The following is a 15,825-nucleotide window of genomic DNA, read 5'->3' as shown; positions in this document are numbered from 1 at the left end:
TTCTACAACATCTTATAAAGCTAAAGGAAATGTAGGCCTATTCTTGAGATGGAGAAAGAGCTGTGTAAGCATTGGAATGCTTGGAATGTTGACAGTAACTTGACTTTAGACTATACATTTGAAGTGATCGAGCATTAGAAGGGGAATGGAATATGTACCTTCCAACAGCCTGAAAGATGTATTCCCTGGTTACCAGGTCAAACAAAGACCTGCTGCTTGCTTCTGTTATGACAATGTTAACTGTCCTTCTAGTTGTAGATAGGCCGCCAACTTGATTTATACAATGTGGTACTGCTCATGCATAACCCAAGATCCACACTGGGCCATTGAGCCTCAATGTTACAGTAATAAATAAAGAAATGTGAGAATTTCCAAACAAGTTACACTTACCTCTCATATTTGCAATAGCCCTACTTGGACTGTGCCCTGACAATGAATTATGAACAATCAGTGGTGTATAGTAACGAAGTATTTTCTACTTCGTTACAGGTTTGGCGAATCAGTGGTCCTAGCTTGCAAGTTGAATCATTGGTTAATCACGTTAATGCGCAATTGCAAACAAGTGCTCTCAAAGCCGCGGTTAGTTGATGCCCAGGATGCTAGCTAGCGAACGATTACCTGAGTAGTATTCCACTCATGATGGAAGCACCTGCTTCTCCCGCAACAAACAACGGTGGTGACGAAGACCAACACCCGGGCCATATTTGTGAGAATTTTTTTATTATTTTGGAGTGAAAGATTCTTCATACCGGATAAAGTGCCTCTTATGCTTACCCAGAGCTACTGAAATATTGGCACTCAAAAACTCCACATCCAACCTCAGGAAACACATTGAGGTAAATTAAGATTAATCTTATGAGCCGGAACGTTAATGTTTAGTTAAGCTATCATAATTAGCATAAACATTAATATTTTCAACACAACTCCTTGTCCTTGGTCATAGTGGCCACAGCACTTAAAAGAATGAACTTCATAATTCTCAAAATTCTGACCCTTTGCTTTTTTATAAACAGCATTTACTTGCAATACTTAAGTACATTTAATAACAGAAAATGACTTTTGATACTTAAGTACAGTAAATATCAGATACTTTAAGACTTTTCAGGGCTCTAGAGTGTGACCAATTTGGTAGCATATGCGACCAAAATGTGTACGGGTGCCACAAAATTTTTTACTAGGTCGCACCGGTGCACCTAACCTCCTCGCATCCGCTGCCTCTCCAGGAACGAAGCGTTTGTTTCTTCTTTGACGGAACTCGCACTCATGGTTGGATCATATCGTGGTCTAAACTAATCAGAGATGGGGCGGGTCTTTGCCTCTGATTGGCTGTGGTCCAGATATTCCTTTAGGCCTACACTGCTCCGTGCTGTGTGATTGAAATTACAACCTGAGCACCAGAGAATCAGTTATGGCAGACCAGGGCATTGTACGGCCCGCAGGGCCACAACCGGCCCACAGGCTGTTCCAATCCGGCCCGCGTGAGGTAAATAAAAAATAAATAAATGTGTTGAGCGGTTGTAAATATGTAGTCCTGAAACACTAGTGATCAGGCAATTTACATATGTGCGCTTGCGCAACCTCACCGACAGGAGAGTTAGCTGTTGGTTATCCCTCGAAAATGAAAAACGAAAGGTTGATACAGAATGTAGAGTTTTTAACAAGACAAGGACTTCTAAGTATCTGTTTACTGAGGTCAAAGTCAAAGCTGTGTTCTTAGTTTTGGAGAACAGGTCGCTGTGTTGAAGGATTACAATTTGAATCGGCACTAAGGGACTCAAGAAAAAAACTAACGCGGACATAATAAGAACTTGACTGATTCAGTGGGCGCGGGCTGATGGTTTGCTAGTTAAATTGCACACTCGGATCATCACCTGTCAGCTGTCCTTCGCATATCCACCTCAGACATTCAGCCAGATTTCGATGCACTTGTTCAAGCCCACTGGATTCCTCTCACATAACAAAATGAACTGCAAAAAAGTATTGCTTTTTGTATAAAGTTGATCAATTGCATATCTTTAACATACTGCAAAACAACTTTTCAGTGTTGGTGAAGATTAACTAGTTACAAATAAAATGAAACACTGATGTAATGATTATTTTAGTTTTTACTGTTACTTCGATAGTCTTTTCCTAGTTGACCAACATGTAAAATATTTATATAAATATTTACAGAATATCCTTATTCTTCTGATAACCAGTAGCAGCTAATCAAAATATATACTTTAGTGCTTTTTACAATTGGGGAAAATGAATAGTGACCAGAATTAAGTTCAAGTTATCGTTGCGGTCCTCCAACACATTTCAGGTTTCTCATGTGGCACCTTGTCAAAATTAATTGCCCACCCCTGAGTTACAGAGCTGGGCCATGGAACTAACCCATGGAGCTAGGATTTTGATGCTAGGGAGAGTGTGGCAAGCTGGTTTAGCCAAGGCCAAAGGGCAAGAAAGCCAAATTACAGGTGTTGGCCATCTGAAGGGCATGCGACAGCAAGGGGGGACCCGCTATAAGACTTTGAGCCATGAAATGTTAGGTCTCATTTCAGGGAAGCACTTTTAAACAGTAGCACTTTCTATTTTAAAATATTTTATTTTGCTTGCAATGTTTTAGTTTGGCAGCTCAGTGAAGCACTTAAAATATTTTTATATACAGTTTAATTGTGCGTCAAATAAAACCAATATTTACCTACACCTTATTCTTGTTTAACCTTTTCATGTTCCTGTTAAATTTGCCTGAAAACGCCTAAACAGCATACCCAAAGTAAATTGGAAGCTGTTCTTGAACCATTTGGAGTACATGCATGTAAATGATCTCTTTTGAAAGCTGACACTCTGAAGTTATGTCCCCTGTTGTCAGGACCCCTGTCAGTCCTTCTAGTGTTGAGTAATAGAAGCTTGAACACAAGGAAAGTGAAAATTTCTATTTCCGCCTAGATTTTGTTTTGAAAACAGAGGCCTGAATAGGCCTAGAGGTGGTAGGTATTATCTGGAAGACTAAATTGGACCACAGGTTGAAGCCTTACCCAATTAAAATCAAAAGTCAAACATAATACCACAATATATTCATATTTGACACATGTTTTTATAAGAGTACATCCAGGAATTTTCTAAAAGGGTCTTTTGGAGACTCCAAAATGACCCTTTGTAACCAAGGTCAAGGTCAAATAAAAAGGTATTATTTTTCATAATTGTTATCTCTAATGAAAGGTGGTACTTAGAACTATCATATATAATAGCTAAATCCCTAATTAGTAATACTGAAACACAAAAACTGAAGCATGAACACATTGGAGTGCTTTATCTGATTCCAAGGATTGGCGCACAAAGAACACTGATTCTGTCAACCATATTGCGCAATCGACTGTTATTTTGAAGGCTCCACAGACGCATACAAATGAGGTATTGGCATTTTCAGCTAGCTGTCAGCTACAAGGCTAACGAGCTAATTTCAGAGCCAGTCGAAGCCAGTTCGAGAAATTTGTTTAGAACGAGTGTGGGGGGGGGGGCGGGGGGGGGGCAGGACGCACAGACCTAGTTGGCTTTAGAGGGCTGTCAACGGGGCATGGAAGCTCCTATTGGGTCGAACAAGGTGTCAATCAAAAGGGGAGGGTTCAACGGACATTTTGAGACCTTCATTTTGTAAATACTCCGTTGATAAATCTGAGAAAATAACACTTTTATGTGAACAAGTTGTTTCTTCCGTCGGCTAACTTGCATAATGAAACAAAGGATAATGGCTATTCATGAACGTAAAACATTGTATTTGGACGAATTACTTTACATGGTTAGATACTTTGAACCCTTGGGACTTACGCAGATCAAGTTTTGATGGCATGATTTGCACACCTGGACCTATTTGAACAACTTAGGGTGAGTACAACTTTTTTCTTTGGCATTGTTGAAGGAATGTTCACCGGAAAAAGACGTTGACTTTGCTTGCTATTGCGACTTGATCTTGAATTGGTTTATTTCAATGGAAGCACAAGAATCGTAGCTTTCCAACGATGTATAACATGTGTAGCGTCTAAAAAATATATTTTTTAGAATTTAGTGCGTCGTAACTGAGGAAGGGGGAGGCAGCATTTTTGTCTCGCGAGCGAAACAGGAGCGTAAACAGGTTAAGGTCATTTACATAATATATATGGATGTATATGGAGCGTGATAAAAAGGTGACCTTGAAATTGTGGCGACGCAAGGAAAAATTTGGGTGCACCTAAATTTTGTGCTGGTGCACCTAAATAAAAAAGTTAGGCGCACCAGTGCAACCAAGGGAAAAAGTTAGTCTGGAGCCCTGCTTTTACTCAAGTAGTATTCTAATAGGTGATTTCTTACTTTTACTGCAGTCATTTTCCAGTAAGGTATCTTTACTTTTGCTCAAGTATGGCTTTTGGGTACTTTATACAACACTGTGAACAATACATGTTTTACCAGGATAACTGGATCTATCAGACCATTGAAGGGGTACAATGTGATCATTGATAGCAGACAATAGAATGTTTATAATGTCGGGCTAAGCATTTATAGACCAACTGCACTGAACGTGTGACATCCTTTAGAATAAATTACATTTTGCTGAATGATTGAAGGGCTAGACAACAATCGTTCCAATCACCGACTATCAACACGGAAATGAATGACAGATTGAGGTAGGCAACTTCAGTTTACGACCTTGCCTTGGCTGCGTGCAAGAAGTGCAATCATTAGTGGACCATTGACCCCCTATCCGCACTAAAAGTAGCCTGCTGCACCGTGATGCAAATCAAATCACATCACACATGACGCACTCACAACTCAACTGGAAGCTTAGGTAAACAAGAACAAATTATTTAGTGATCTTTTTTTTTTTTTTCAAATATGTTTATTGGTTTTAATTTTTTAACAGAAAGTTCGCTCTCCCACTTTTCTTTAAGCTCTTGCAAAGCCACAGTTGCCAGAGTACGCATAGCTCCGTAGAGTAGACTGATAGACAATCTCCAAGGTGTTGCAAACAGTACTTTCTCAAGATGAGATGCACCAGGGTTATCAATTAGGGTTGTACTGTGCAATATATAATGTCTTATCTGTAAATAACGAAAGAAGCTCTGTCTGGGGATATTATATTTCTCAACCACTTGGTTAAATGACATTAATGTATTATCGGAAATTAGGTCTTTCAACACATAAATGCCACAATCCTGCCACTGTCTGAAGCCAGCATCAAGAAGTCCTGGTTGGAAATCGGGGTTGTTCAAAATAGGAGTGAAAACTGATGTTAGTTTTGACCTCCCCTCAAGTCTACGTGTTAGTCGCCAAGCCTTAATTGTGTTGAGAGTAACAATATTGTCACAGCATGACCTAACAGTTTTAAAACTCTTAACAAACAACAGGTTCTTCAGTGGGTATTTTGATAGGGAGGTTTCCACATCCAGCCAGACAGAGGCTGTCTCATTTACGATCCAATCATATATATATCGCAAATGAGCACAGAGCTGGTACTTTCTCAAATTTGGTAAATCTAATCCACCTTCAGAGCTTGGCAGTTGTAAGGTAGCCATCTTTAGCTTTGGTCTACGTTTGCTCCATATAAATGCACTAAGCCAACCATTTAGTTTTTTTAAGACTCCATTTGAAAATAAAACTGGGATCATTTGGATAGGGTAAAGCAATCTAGGCAATATGTTCATCTTAATAAGAGCTATACGACCTAGCCAGGAGACTGGCAAAGAGTTCCACCGCTCCAAATCTAGCCTCACCTTCTCAAACAATGGAACAAAGTTAGCCTTATACATTTGCTCAAATGTAGGGGTTATGAATATACCTAAATAGATAAAGCCCCCTGGGGACCACTTAAAGGGGAAAAAAGGCAGTGTTGTAGGTATTGAGCTTAGGCTCCCTAGCGGCATGGCCTCTGATTTTGTCAAATTAATTTTATATCCAGAAAATTTGCTAAATAAACCAACAACATCAAGTAACACAGGTATTGATGTTTCTGGACTTGAAATATAAATTAAGACATCGTCGGCATAAAGGCTTATCTTATGATGTACATTGTCTATTTGTAAGCCCTGGATGGAGGGTATTGTCCTTATGGCCTCTGCCAATGGCTCAATAACCATGGCAAACAACAGGGGGGACAATGGGCAGCCCTGCCTTGTTCCTCTATGCACAGGGAAACCGTCAGACCTCAGTCCATTAGCAAGAATGGCTGCTTGAGGATTATCGTACAAGACCTTGACCCATCTAATAAAATTATCCCCTAAACCAAATTTCTCCAAGCAGTAAAATAAATATGACCATTCAACTCGTTCAAAGGCCTTCTCTGCATCCAGAGAAAGCACTAAACCATCAACTTGTCTACGTTGGAAGACCTGAATGATATTAAGAAGACGCCTAACATTGTTATAAGAGTTTCTCCCCTTTATGAAACCAGTTTGATCCTCTTTTATAATTTTAGGTAGGAGACCTTCAAGGCGTATAGCCAAAATTTTTGCCAAGATCTTCCTGTCTACATTTAGAAGGGATATGGGCCTATAAGAGGCACAGGACTCAGGACATTTCCCCTTTTTCAGTATGAGTGAGATATTTGCTTCTTTCAAGGTCGGGGGTAACTCTTTATTTGAGAAAGCATCATTAAACATGCTGACTAAAGGGTCTACTAATATGCCTGAAAACTCTTTGTAAAATGCACTGCTGTACCCATCCGGTCCACCAGCTTTCCCATTCTGAAGAGTTCCTATGGCATTAAACACCTCTTCTCTGGAAATGGGTGAATTAAGAGCAAGTTTATGTTCTGATGGTATAGTGGGCAAGTTTAGCTGGTCAAAGAACTTATCCATCAGAACAGACGCATCCCTTGGCTGCTCAGAACTATAGAGATTATGATAAAATATCTTAAAGGTGTCATTTATAAGCTTATTATCATATATACGGCTGCCTTGAGCATCACAAAGGGCTGCAATGGTTTGTGACTCTGCTCTTTTTTTTGTGAGATATGCTAGGTATTTCCCAGGTTTATCCCCATGTTCATAAAACTTTTGTCTAATAAATCTGACTTTGACTTCCTCATCTTGTGTTAAAAGGTTGTCTAAGGTTGTTCTAATTGCAGATATTTCTGTCAAAATAGTGGGAGATGGGCACTCAACATAAGCATTTTCTTTAGTTTTAAGTTCAGCCATTAACAGATTCTGCTTTTCTCTTTTTTGCCTTTTTTTACTTGCTGAAAAGGAAATAATCAACCCCCTAGCATATGCTTTAGCAGTTTCCCATAATAAGGCCGGGTTGTCTGTGGATCGAGTGTTAATGGAGATAAAATACTGAAATTCAGTGGTAAAATGAGTAACAAATGTATGATCCTTCAAGATTGATGTGTTCAGTCTCCAGAACTTCACTCCACTATTTACACCCTTGATGGAGAGGTCCAAAATTACCTTGGCATGATCAGAAATCAAAATACTACCAATAGAGCAAGACAAAACCCTGTGCATCGCGAGACCTGACATGAAAAAGTAGTCAATCCTACTGTGAGAGCCATGAGGTGCAGAAAAGAAAGTATACGCTTTATCAGAAGTGTGAATTGTTCTCCAAACATCAACAAATCCTAAATCCTCACAAATAGAACAGAGTGCCTTAGCCTGTGGTGAAAGAGACATAGCTTTAGAAGGTAATTTATCAATAAGTGGGTTTAGTATGCAGTTAAAATCTCCACCTACAATGGCAATATCTGACTGAATCTCAGAAAAGTCCAAGAATACCTTAGTTATAAAGTCAGAGGGGTGAGCAGGAGGGTAGTACACGTTCAGTATAGATATAACTGTATCTTGCAAGATGCCCTTTACAATAACATATCGGCCACTTTTATCTTTAATACAGTCCAGCAATGAAAACTGCAAGTTCCTTCTCACTAATATAGCCACTCCTCTACTTCTTGAGGTGAATGAGGAAAAAAACACCTGATTAAAACCTTCCTTCTGCAATTTGAGATGCTCTTCATCATCCAAGTGCGTTTCTTGCAGGAGAGCTATATCAATATGCCCTTTTTTCAAAAAACGCAGTACTTTTCTTCTTTTAACAGGACTATGAACCCCTTTTATGTTCCATGTACATAGACGTAACTTATTACTCGCCATATAGGCCAACTTTATTCGTTATGTAGAGAAAGTATGCTGAGAACATGAATCCTAAAACATATAAAACGACATGTGCAGTCACTGAGCCAAGAGAAGAAAAACAAAAAAAGTAATGTGAACAAGAACTACTATACAAAAATAAACAAATTAAACTTAAATTTTCAAGGGGGTTGTCCCTGCTACCTAACCTGCAGGGAGTTCCAAACATCGCCCATGGCAAGACTAAAGACCTTGCCACCCAATCTTCATTCCTCACCACCATCGTCACAAAAAAAAAAAACAACACGTCAGCCTACTCACAGTGGCTATACTTGGCAAATAAAATATAAAGTCTATGTATAGATAAACTCAAACAGGAGGTAACATACCACATTAATCTTCAAAAATCAGTGTCTGAGTCCAGTCTTCAGTCTGGCATACCTTTGCGTCCTTCTTCTAATGACTGTGCGAGTAAAGCGGCATCTTTCGGAGAGTCGAATCTCTTCTGCTTACCATCGACTGTCACCCTTAAAGTAGCCGGATAGAGCAATGCATAGATCACGTTCATTTTCCTTAGTCGGGTCTTCGTGTCATCAAATGCCTTCCGCCGCCGAACCACTTCTGCCGAGTAGTCATTGAAGAAGGAAACTTTGGGCTTTCTGGCCGTAGCATCATCTTGACCTCGAGATCCGAGCCGCCGTGCCGCATCCATTACCCGCTGTTTGTCTTGAAAGTTGTGAAACTTCAGTATAAATGGTCTTGGACGCTGGTTATGACTGGGTTTCGGTGCCAATGATCTGTGAGCCCTGTCAAGCTTTAAACGACCATCTTTCACAGTCATTTGAAGGTGTTCTGGTATCCACGTTTCTAAAAATTCCACTGGATTTGTCCCTTCGGAGCCTTCCGGTATGCCAACCACACGCACATTGCATCTACGACCTCGGTTGTCAAGATCATCGATGTGCTCAAACATGTCGCGCACTTGTTTTCCAAGGGATGCTATCCTAGCTTCTGAGGCTATAGTTGTGTCCTCGACATCAGAAATCCTTTTTTCAGCCTCCCCTACGCGTGCTGCAATTGCTTGCAACTGTGCTGTCTGATCTTTAATGGCCTCTAAGACTGTGGAAACTTTTGTGTCGATCACCATAGTGAGTTTGTCAGTGATGTTGTCCAAAGCTTGAATAATATTTGGCTCCATCCCTGGGCTAGCAACCGCTAGTTCACCGCTAACACCAGTTCCCTCAGGAGTAGTCTTCATCACTTTCTTCGATGTTTTTTTCATGCTTTCTGAATTTTGGCGAAAATAATGATCTAGACTCATGTTAGAGTACCTCCCCTACAAAATTCCGTACTTTTACTGTCCAGACATGATAGATTAATATATAAACTCTGATAAATGCCACTGGAGCTGGCTAACAATGCTGTTCACTCTACAGCGCCATCTTGTTCCCTCCTAATGATCTATTTAGTGATCTTAAACATGTTATCTAGCGGAAATACAGAATGCCGACAAAGGCCCTTTTTCACCAGAACGTGTCACATTTTAAGACTCTTAATTGAATGTTCTTTAAATGTATATTGTGTAATTCTGATTAATTTGTTATAGATCAGCTGATTTGTCATGCTTCTAGCGGTTCTGTCCGCTTTTACAGGTCTGTCCTAACTTTCTGACTAATCTGTTCCTATTCTAATGTGTGTGTATTTGTCCTCCACAGGGTATGTCAATGAGGGCAAACTACCCAGCAACATATGCTCAGGTAGACATGGGGGCTGGTCCATACTTCCCCTTCAACGTGGCGGCACTGGCCTCGATGACAAACCAGCAACTAGAGGTTTTTAATGGGCTCCTCATTCTGCACACAGACACTGATAGGGATCCTGCACACCAGCTTACTACTTACTACGCTCTGCCATTGATGCCACATCGGCAAATGGGCCTTGGGGGCAACAGGCTGAATGTTACGTTTTAAGGATTGCGTATGTTTTTATTAGTTTTTTAACTGTTGATTCCTTTATCCCAACCTCACTTGTCTTTTCTACCTTTCTCTTTCTGTCCTCTTATGTCTAGGAGTTGATCAACCAGGGTCGTCAGAAGGTGGTGGAGGCCACTAACTCTTTAAAGTCTCTACCCAGAGAATCACTGGAGGACATCATCAGCAGTGTGGTGAGAGACGACCTCCCTCCCTGACTTCATTATTTTAAATGGGCCCAAAAATGTGTTGCTTTTCCAGATAGTTGAGAATGGGGAACTAATCCGACCAGCAGAAACCATTCTTTACCAATATGATCAGGGATGTGATTTTTCCAGATCAATCCGTAATTCCGGATCACATGCCAGTATGATGCTGATGTTTATTCGTTAACCCTAACCTTTCGTTTACTTGTTTGAACTCCCCAGTGGAAGGAGAACCCAGCTCTTACAGAATCCCAGGTCCAGTCAATGGCAATGGGCCGGCAAACCAGTATGGAGCTTGAGCAGAACCGTCGCGAGGCTGTGTACCAGGACGTTCTCAACAAGCAGCAGACGGTAGGAACATGCAGGGCCGTCCCACACAAAGACCATTTAAGCCTTGTTAACTTTGCAGATGCTTTAAGCCTGCTGCATGTGTCTTAAGATGATCACTGATAAGCAGGCTACAGTCTAACGTACCTCTCTCTATCCCATCCCCTACCCAATCTACCTTAACAGTTGATGATGTACGTGCAGAAAGTGATCACCAACAGGAAGGTGCGAGAGCAGCAGCTGGCTATGGCCAACCAGGCCACCTACCTGAACCAGCTTGCCATGCAGAACAGCATGTTGGGAGCCTCGGGCCTCAGCCAGATGGACCTTCTTGGCCTGTACCAGCAGCTGCATGGCATGGGCCAGCTTGGCAAAAACCCCGGGCCATCTAAGGGCCTGTAGAAAGGCCCCATGGCTCATAAATGCACCCCTTCAATTTCCTCACTTCACAAATGGTGCACAGCCTATTGTTGTGACTGACAACAGTTAACATTACAGTACATTAGGTTATCTGGTCAAAATAATGCACCACTAATATGGAAAACCTGATCTTACAAGGCAGGAAGAAGTGCACCATAAAGATGCAGTTTAAGGTCATGTGGTTATTGTCTATATGGGGCCTTCAGGTGGAGAGACTGACATACCATTGACTCAACTTAAAACCCCTTAAGTCTTGTTCGTTCTAATGCAGAGAGGAGGAGAAAGAACGTTAATGTATAGTGGCTGAAAGGGGTCTGCTGGCTCTGAAATTCTGTATATACCGCCTTAATGTTATTCAAATTCAATCTGCATTTTTCATGTATTTAAAGAAGATTAAGGAAAAAATGTTGTATGCACCCCAAATGCTTTGAAGCATTGCATAATTATTTCCCTTAAGGAGGGGCTTGTTATTAATTACAATTCTGTTGTTTTTTTATACAGTAAAAAAAATGTCTAACTGAAGTTGATTGAAATGGGACCATAGTGTGGGTTGGTGCCATGAGGAGGAAGATTTAAAATGACATCCCTAAAAAATTCCTCCAACAATATCTATTGGCTACCTGTCAGCTGATGGTGCTGTGATGTCCTACTCTTTCTAGGAGATCAATTATATAGATGAGAGATGGGGGGGGGGGGGGGGGGAAGAAGGGAAATCTTGTTTTAAGTAGGTTATGGCTTTATCTTCATCTCCTGAACTAAGTCTTTGTCGTAAATTGAATTTGAGATATGTTGATAACCTCTTTCTAGTCTGCTTTTAGGTGTTAAAAGATTTTGTTGCTATATCATGGTTCTGGAATGTTAGTCCTTCATAAAAAAAAATAAAAAAAACTGCCAGACTTTTTTGGGGGTTTGTAAATCCTGTTCCATGTCATGTGTTTCCTAGCATAGCATTGTGGGTCCATGTTTTCTGTTCCGCCTGCATTGTTTGCAGGCCTGCCGGCCTGTACCCAGGTAACATACCGGGTCCCAAAGAGCAGGATAGCTTAGGTAGCTGTGAAGCTAACCATAGCCAACAACGTTCCTCCATAAGAATGTTTTCATGTTAGAAATACACCAACTTTTTTTGCCATTTATTTGACCCACCATCATCTTGTACTATTTAATATAACAATTTAATAAATAGACCAAAAAGGTGACCACCTTTTTGAGCTTCTATGTATTTCTCTTGTCTTATTTATCTGTTGATGTCTAGCATTCAAAACTATTCATAATAGGTACTCCCTTCCCCCTCTACTGAATGCATCTACCAGAAAAGGGCTCACTTGGGCCCAGAAAATGCTCCAGAGACTCAAGAATCATTGTGCCAGTTAAACTGTTGAATTTATTCTATTAAGTGTATCCTCAATTTTTGAGAATTCACTTTCTCTTTGGTAATATTTTACCTCTAACAATTAAATGAGGGGGTCAGATGGCTGAGCGGTTAGAGAATCGGGATAGTAATCAGAAAGTTGCCGGTTCGATTACCGGCCGTGCAAATTGATGTTGTGTCCTTGGGCAAGGCACTTCACCCTACTTGCCTCGGGGGAATGTCCCTGTAATTTAAGTCGCTCTGGATAAGAGTGTCTGCTAAAAAAATAAAATAAAAAAATTAACTTGTAAAATCAAATTGTAGAATATTCTGATGATGACTACATCATCAAAGTGACATTATTTGAGCAAAATTATGTACACTTCCCTAATTTTACCATACCAATATGTTTTTAATAAATTGTATTAATCTGTTATTTGAAGTTAAAACTGCAATAAGCTTCAGCTGCAACAACTTCAGTGGTCTGCCTGTCTGGTGTGAATGTGAATACATTTTTGTAAATCAAGAGGGTGACATTTAAATCTTTCTCCACCCAATATTGCTGCAGTCTCCCGGTCGTGTAGATTCACCCTCTACAACATCCGGAAGATCAGGAGATACCTGTCTGAGCACTCCACCCAGCTGCTAGTCCAAGCACATGTCCTCTCCAAGTTGGACTATTGCAACTCGCTGCTCGCTGGTCTCCCAGCATGTGCAACCCGCCCTCTTCAGAGGATTCAGAACGCAGCGGCCCACCTGGTCTACAATCTACCCAGACGCTCCCATGTTACCCCGCTCCTCATCTCTCTCCACTGGCTACCTATCATGGCCCGTATCAGATTCAAGACCCTGGTACTGACCTTCCGAGCAGTGAACGGGATTGCACCCGTCTACATCAAGTCTCTCCTGCAGCCTTACACCCCCACCCGTCACCTACGGTCTTCTTCAGACAACCGCCTGGTGGTCCCACCGCTCAAGACCGCCCGGTCCCAACACAAGCTCTTCTCCTGTCTGGCCCCCCAGTGGTGGAATCAACTCCCCACCTCCATCAGAGACACTGACTGTCTCTCCACCTTCAAGAAAAGGCTCAAGACGCACTTGTTCCGGGAGTACAACGATACTTGGAATGGTTCGCTTGACCCAATGTTAGTTTCCTCAAGGATCACAATGACTCTTGCTTAGAGACTTGTTGCTCTTGTGGTTAGTGGTAACTGATTAAAATGTTTGTACTCGCTGTGATATATTGTTTTTATTATTGTTGCTTGCTTTTTCCACAGGTACACTTGCACTTATAGCGGTTCATGTTGTTTAATTTTAACTTGGTTAACTACATGCTCTTATGGTTCGTCCCTTTGGCACTTACTTTGGTTGTTCACAATGTGTGCTTCATGTTTTTGCTACTCGCAATGTTTTTGTGGCTATCTTGTTGTTATGATCAGTGACTTATGCACTTTGTAAAGCTCTCTCTTGGAAGTCGCTTTGGATAAAAGTGTCTGCTAAATGAATAAATGTAATGTAATGCAATATTGCTTTCATTTCTCATTCTGCCAGGGGTTTCCAATCCCCTGCATGTCTGGGTTTTCCAGTCTCTTCCCACCTCCCCATCCCTCTCCCCCTGGAGATCGCTCTTTTATTTTTTTCTCTTTCTATTACTTTTTCCCTTCTCACAAACTATCTTCTCAATCTCCTCCACCTTTTGGGTCAGCCAGAGGGGCAGAAACATGACAACTATTGCAGATGTTGAAATGTTGATCCCATCCTTGCTTAGCTCTATATTAGTCATCCAGGTTCACAGTTCTGCATCCCTATGGGAATGTCTGGTTTGAGAGCTGCTAACTTGAGGACTTGCTTGGCTGGCTGATTGAATGGATAGCTGGCTTTTGGGATGCCTAATTGGATGGTTGGCCATCAGGTTGAATGGATTACCAGCTGGCTGGCTGTCTGACTGTTTTGCTATACTAGGGTGCAGGCAGATGTTTTTCAGTTTCACCTGTTTTCAGTCTCCCAATAGACAATACTATACCAATAGCACCAATGAGACCACAGCCTGGGTCAACCAATCATTGCCCTAAAGCCATGCTGATGTGTAAAGCCAATTAAGAGTGCAGATCCAGTTTCAGATTAAATCGGATTTTCCACGGTGCACTTGGATGACTTAGCTCATATGGAGTCACAGTAGGGCTGTAAGGGGCAGTTCCAGCTTGGCCAGAGAAAGGTTGGGGGGGGGATAATACCCATGAGATTGTATGGTGGTTCCCTCGCTGCTGGGAAACTGTTTGCAATCTTATTTCAACACATTCCCCAGTCTTCCCTTTCCTGGGACATGAGAACAAATTGTGATTTCTCATTTTTTGGGACTGTTCCATTGTGGGCAGAAACCCTAACTGTAATTTCAATTGAATGCAGTCACAAAATTTAAATACATGATCTGTGCCAAAGCATTTTTTGAATCATAACCAAATCAGTGCCCACATACTGCAGGGGGGGAGAGTATAAGCTGAATGAGAGGGTTGTGGTAGAGGTGCTTTTTTTAGGATTTCCTTTTTAGGATTTCCTTTTTGACCACATGAGAAGTCTTTCTCCAGCCAACTTTCACTCCTGGGATAAAGCATGTTACTCCAGGTTAAACACAATTCAACGTAGGAGAAAATCAGGAGCTGCTTAAGGTTTACTGGTTTGGTAGAGAGACATAAATGCTTTTTCTTACCATAACATTTTGCAAAGAAAATACAAATGTATTATGCTATAGCAATATTTAGATTGTTCACTTAATATCCCCATTTTAAAGCATCCCTTAATTGACAATCATTTTTTTCACCCATGGGTCAGGACTACTGTCATTCACAGAAGTTGCCATAAGATCTGGGCCTTTATTAAAATGTAATCGGAAGCAAATGGCTTCGGCAAATTTACACAAAAAAAAGTGTAACTTTGTTGGTTAGCTATGCTCTCACTTGCTTCAACTCTGAGCTGGACTTTCTTTCCAGAAAAAATGATTAAAACGTCAGATGGTGTTTATATCAGATTTTAATTGTTACAGAATATTCTCCAAGATCCAGGCAACAATGTTCTCTCACGTCGAACACTCAGGAGCAGGACCATTTTATTGTTAAACCAAATATAAACTAATTTCTTGCTACATTTTAGATCATACATTTTCAGTAGAATCTTCAATAATTCATTTATTGCAAATATAATCTTTGAAATAAATAAATATATATATTTCTAATTAATATGTATAGAAAATAAATACATTGTACATTTCATAAATAGGATTGTCCATATATGTACACCACAGCTGCTTACATATTTAATAATTCTGAACATCACAAGTCGCTCTTCGTTCAACCAAACAGCCAAACATACTGGATGAACTCTTCCATAACCACTACTACTGTCAGAGAAGTGCCCACGAGCGTACTCGCATGCATCTCTTCGTCTCCAGATGCATTCAGGGTTTTTTTGGTCTGGTG

General features: G+C 40.8%; 1 protein-coding gene across 1 annotated transcript in view; it reads left to right on the top strand.

Annotated features, from left to right (window-relative positions):
- LOC134031986 (transcriptional regulator ATRX-like) overlaps positions 1–12,223 on the top strand; it is a 124,799-nt gene extending 112,576 nt beyond the window's left edge. The window contains exons 30-33 of the mRNA XM_062475736.1: positions 9,797–9,913; positions 10,150–10,245; positions 10,480–10,608; positions 10,771–12,223. Coding sequence (XP_062331720.1) covers positions 9,797–9,913; positions 10,150–10,245; positions 10,480–10,608; positions 10,771–10,986 — 558 coding nt within the window. The 3' untranslated portion in view covers positions 10,987–12,223. The remainder of the gene's footprint in view (positions 1–9,796; positions 9,914–10,149; positions 10,246–10,479; positions 10,609–10,770) is intronic.
- Positions 12,224–15,825: the final 3,602 nt, after the last annotated feature.

This window comes from Osmerus eperlanus, chromosome 13 (assembly GCF_963692335.1).
Source record: "Osmerus eperlanus chromosome 13, fOsmEpe2.1, whole genome shotgun sequence".
NCBI classification, from domain to species: Eukaryota; Metazoa; Chordata; class Actinopteri; order Osmeriformes; family Osmeridae; genus Osmerus; species Osmerus eperlanus.
This window is presented reverse-complemented; position numbering and strand designations above follow the sequence as displayed.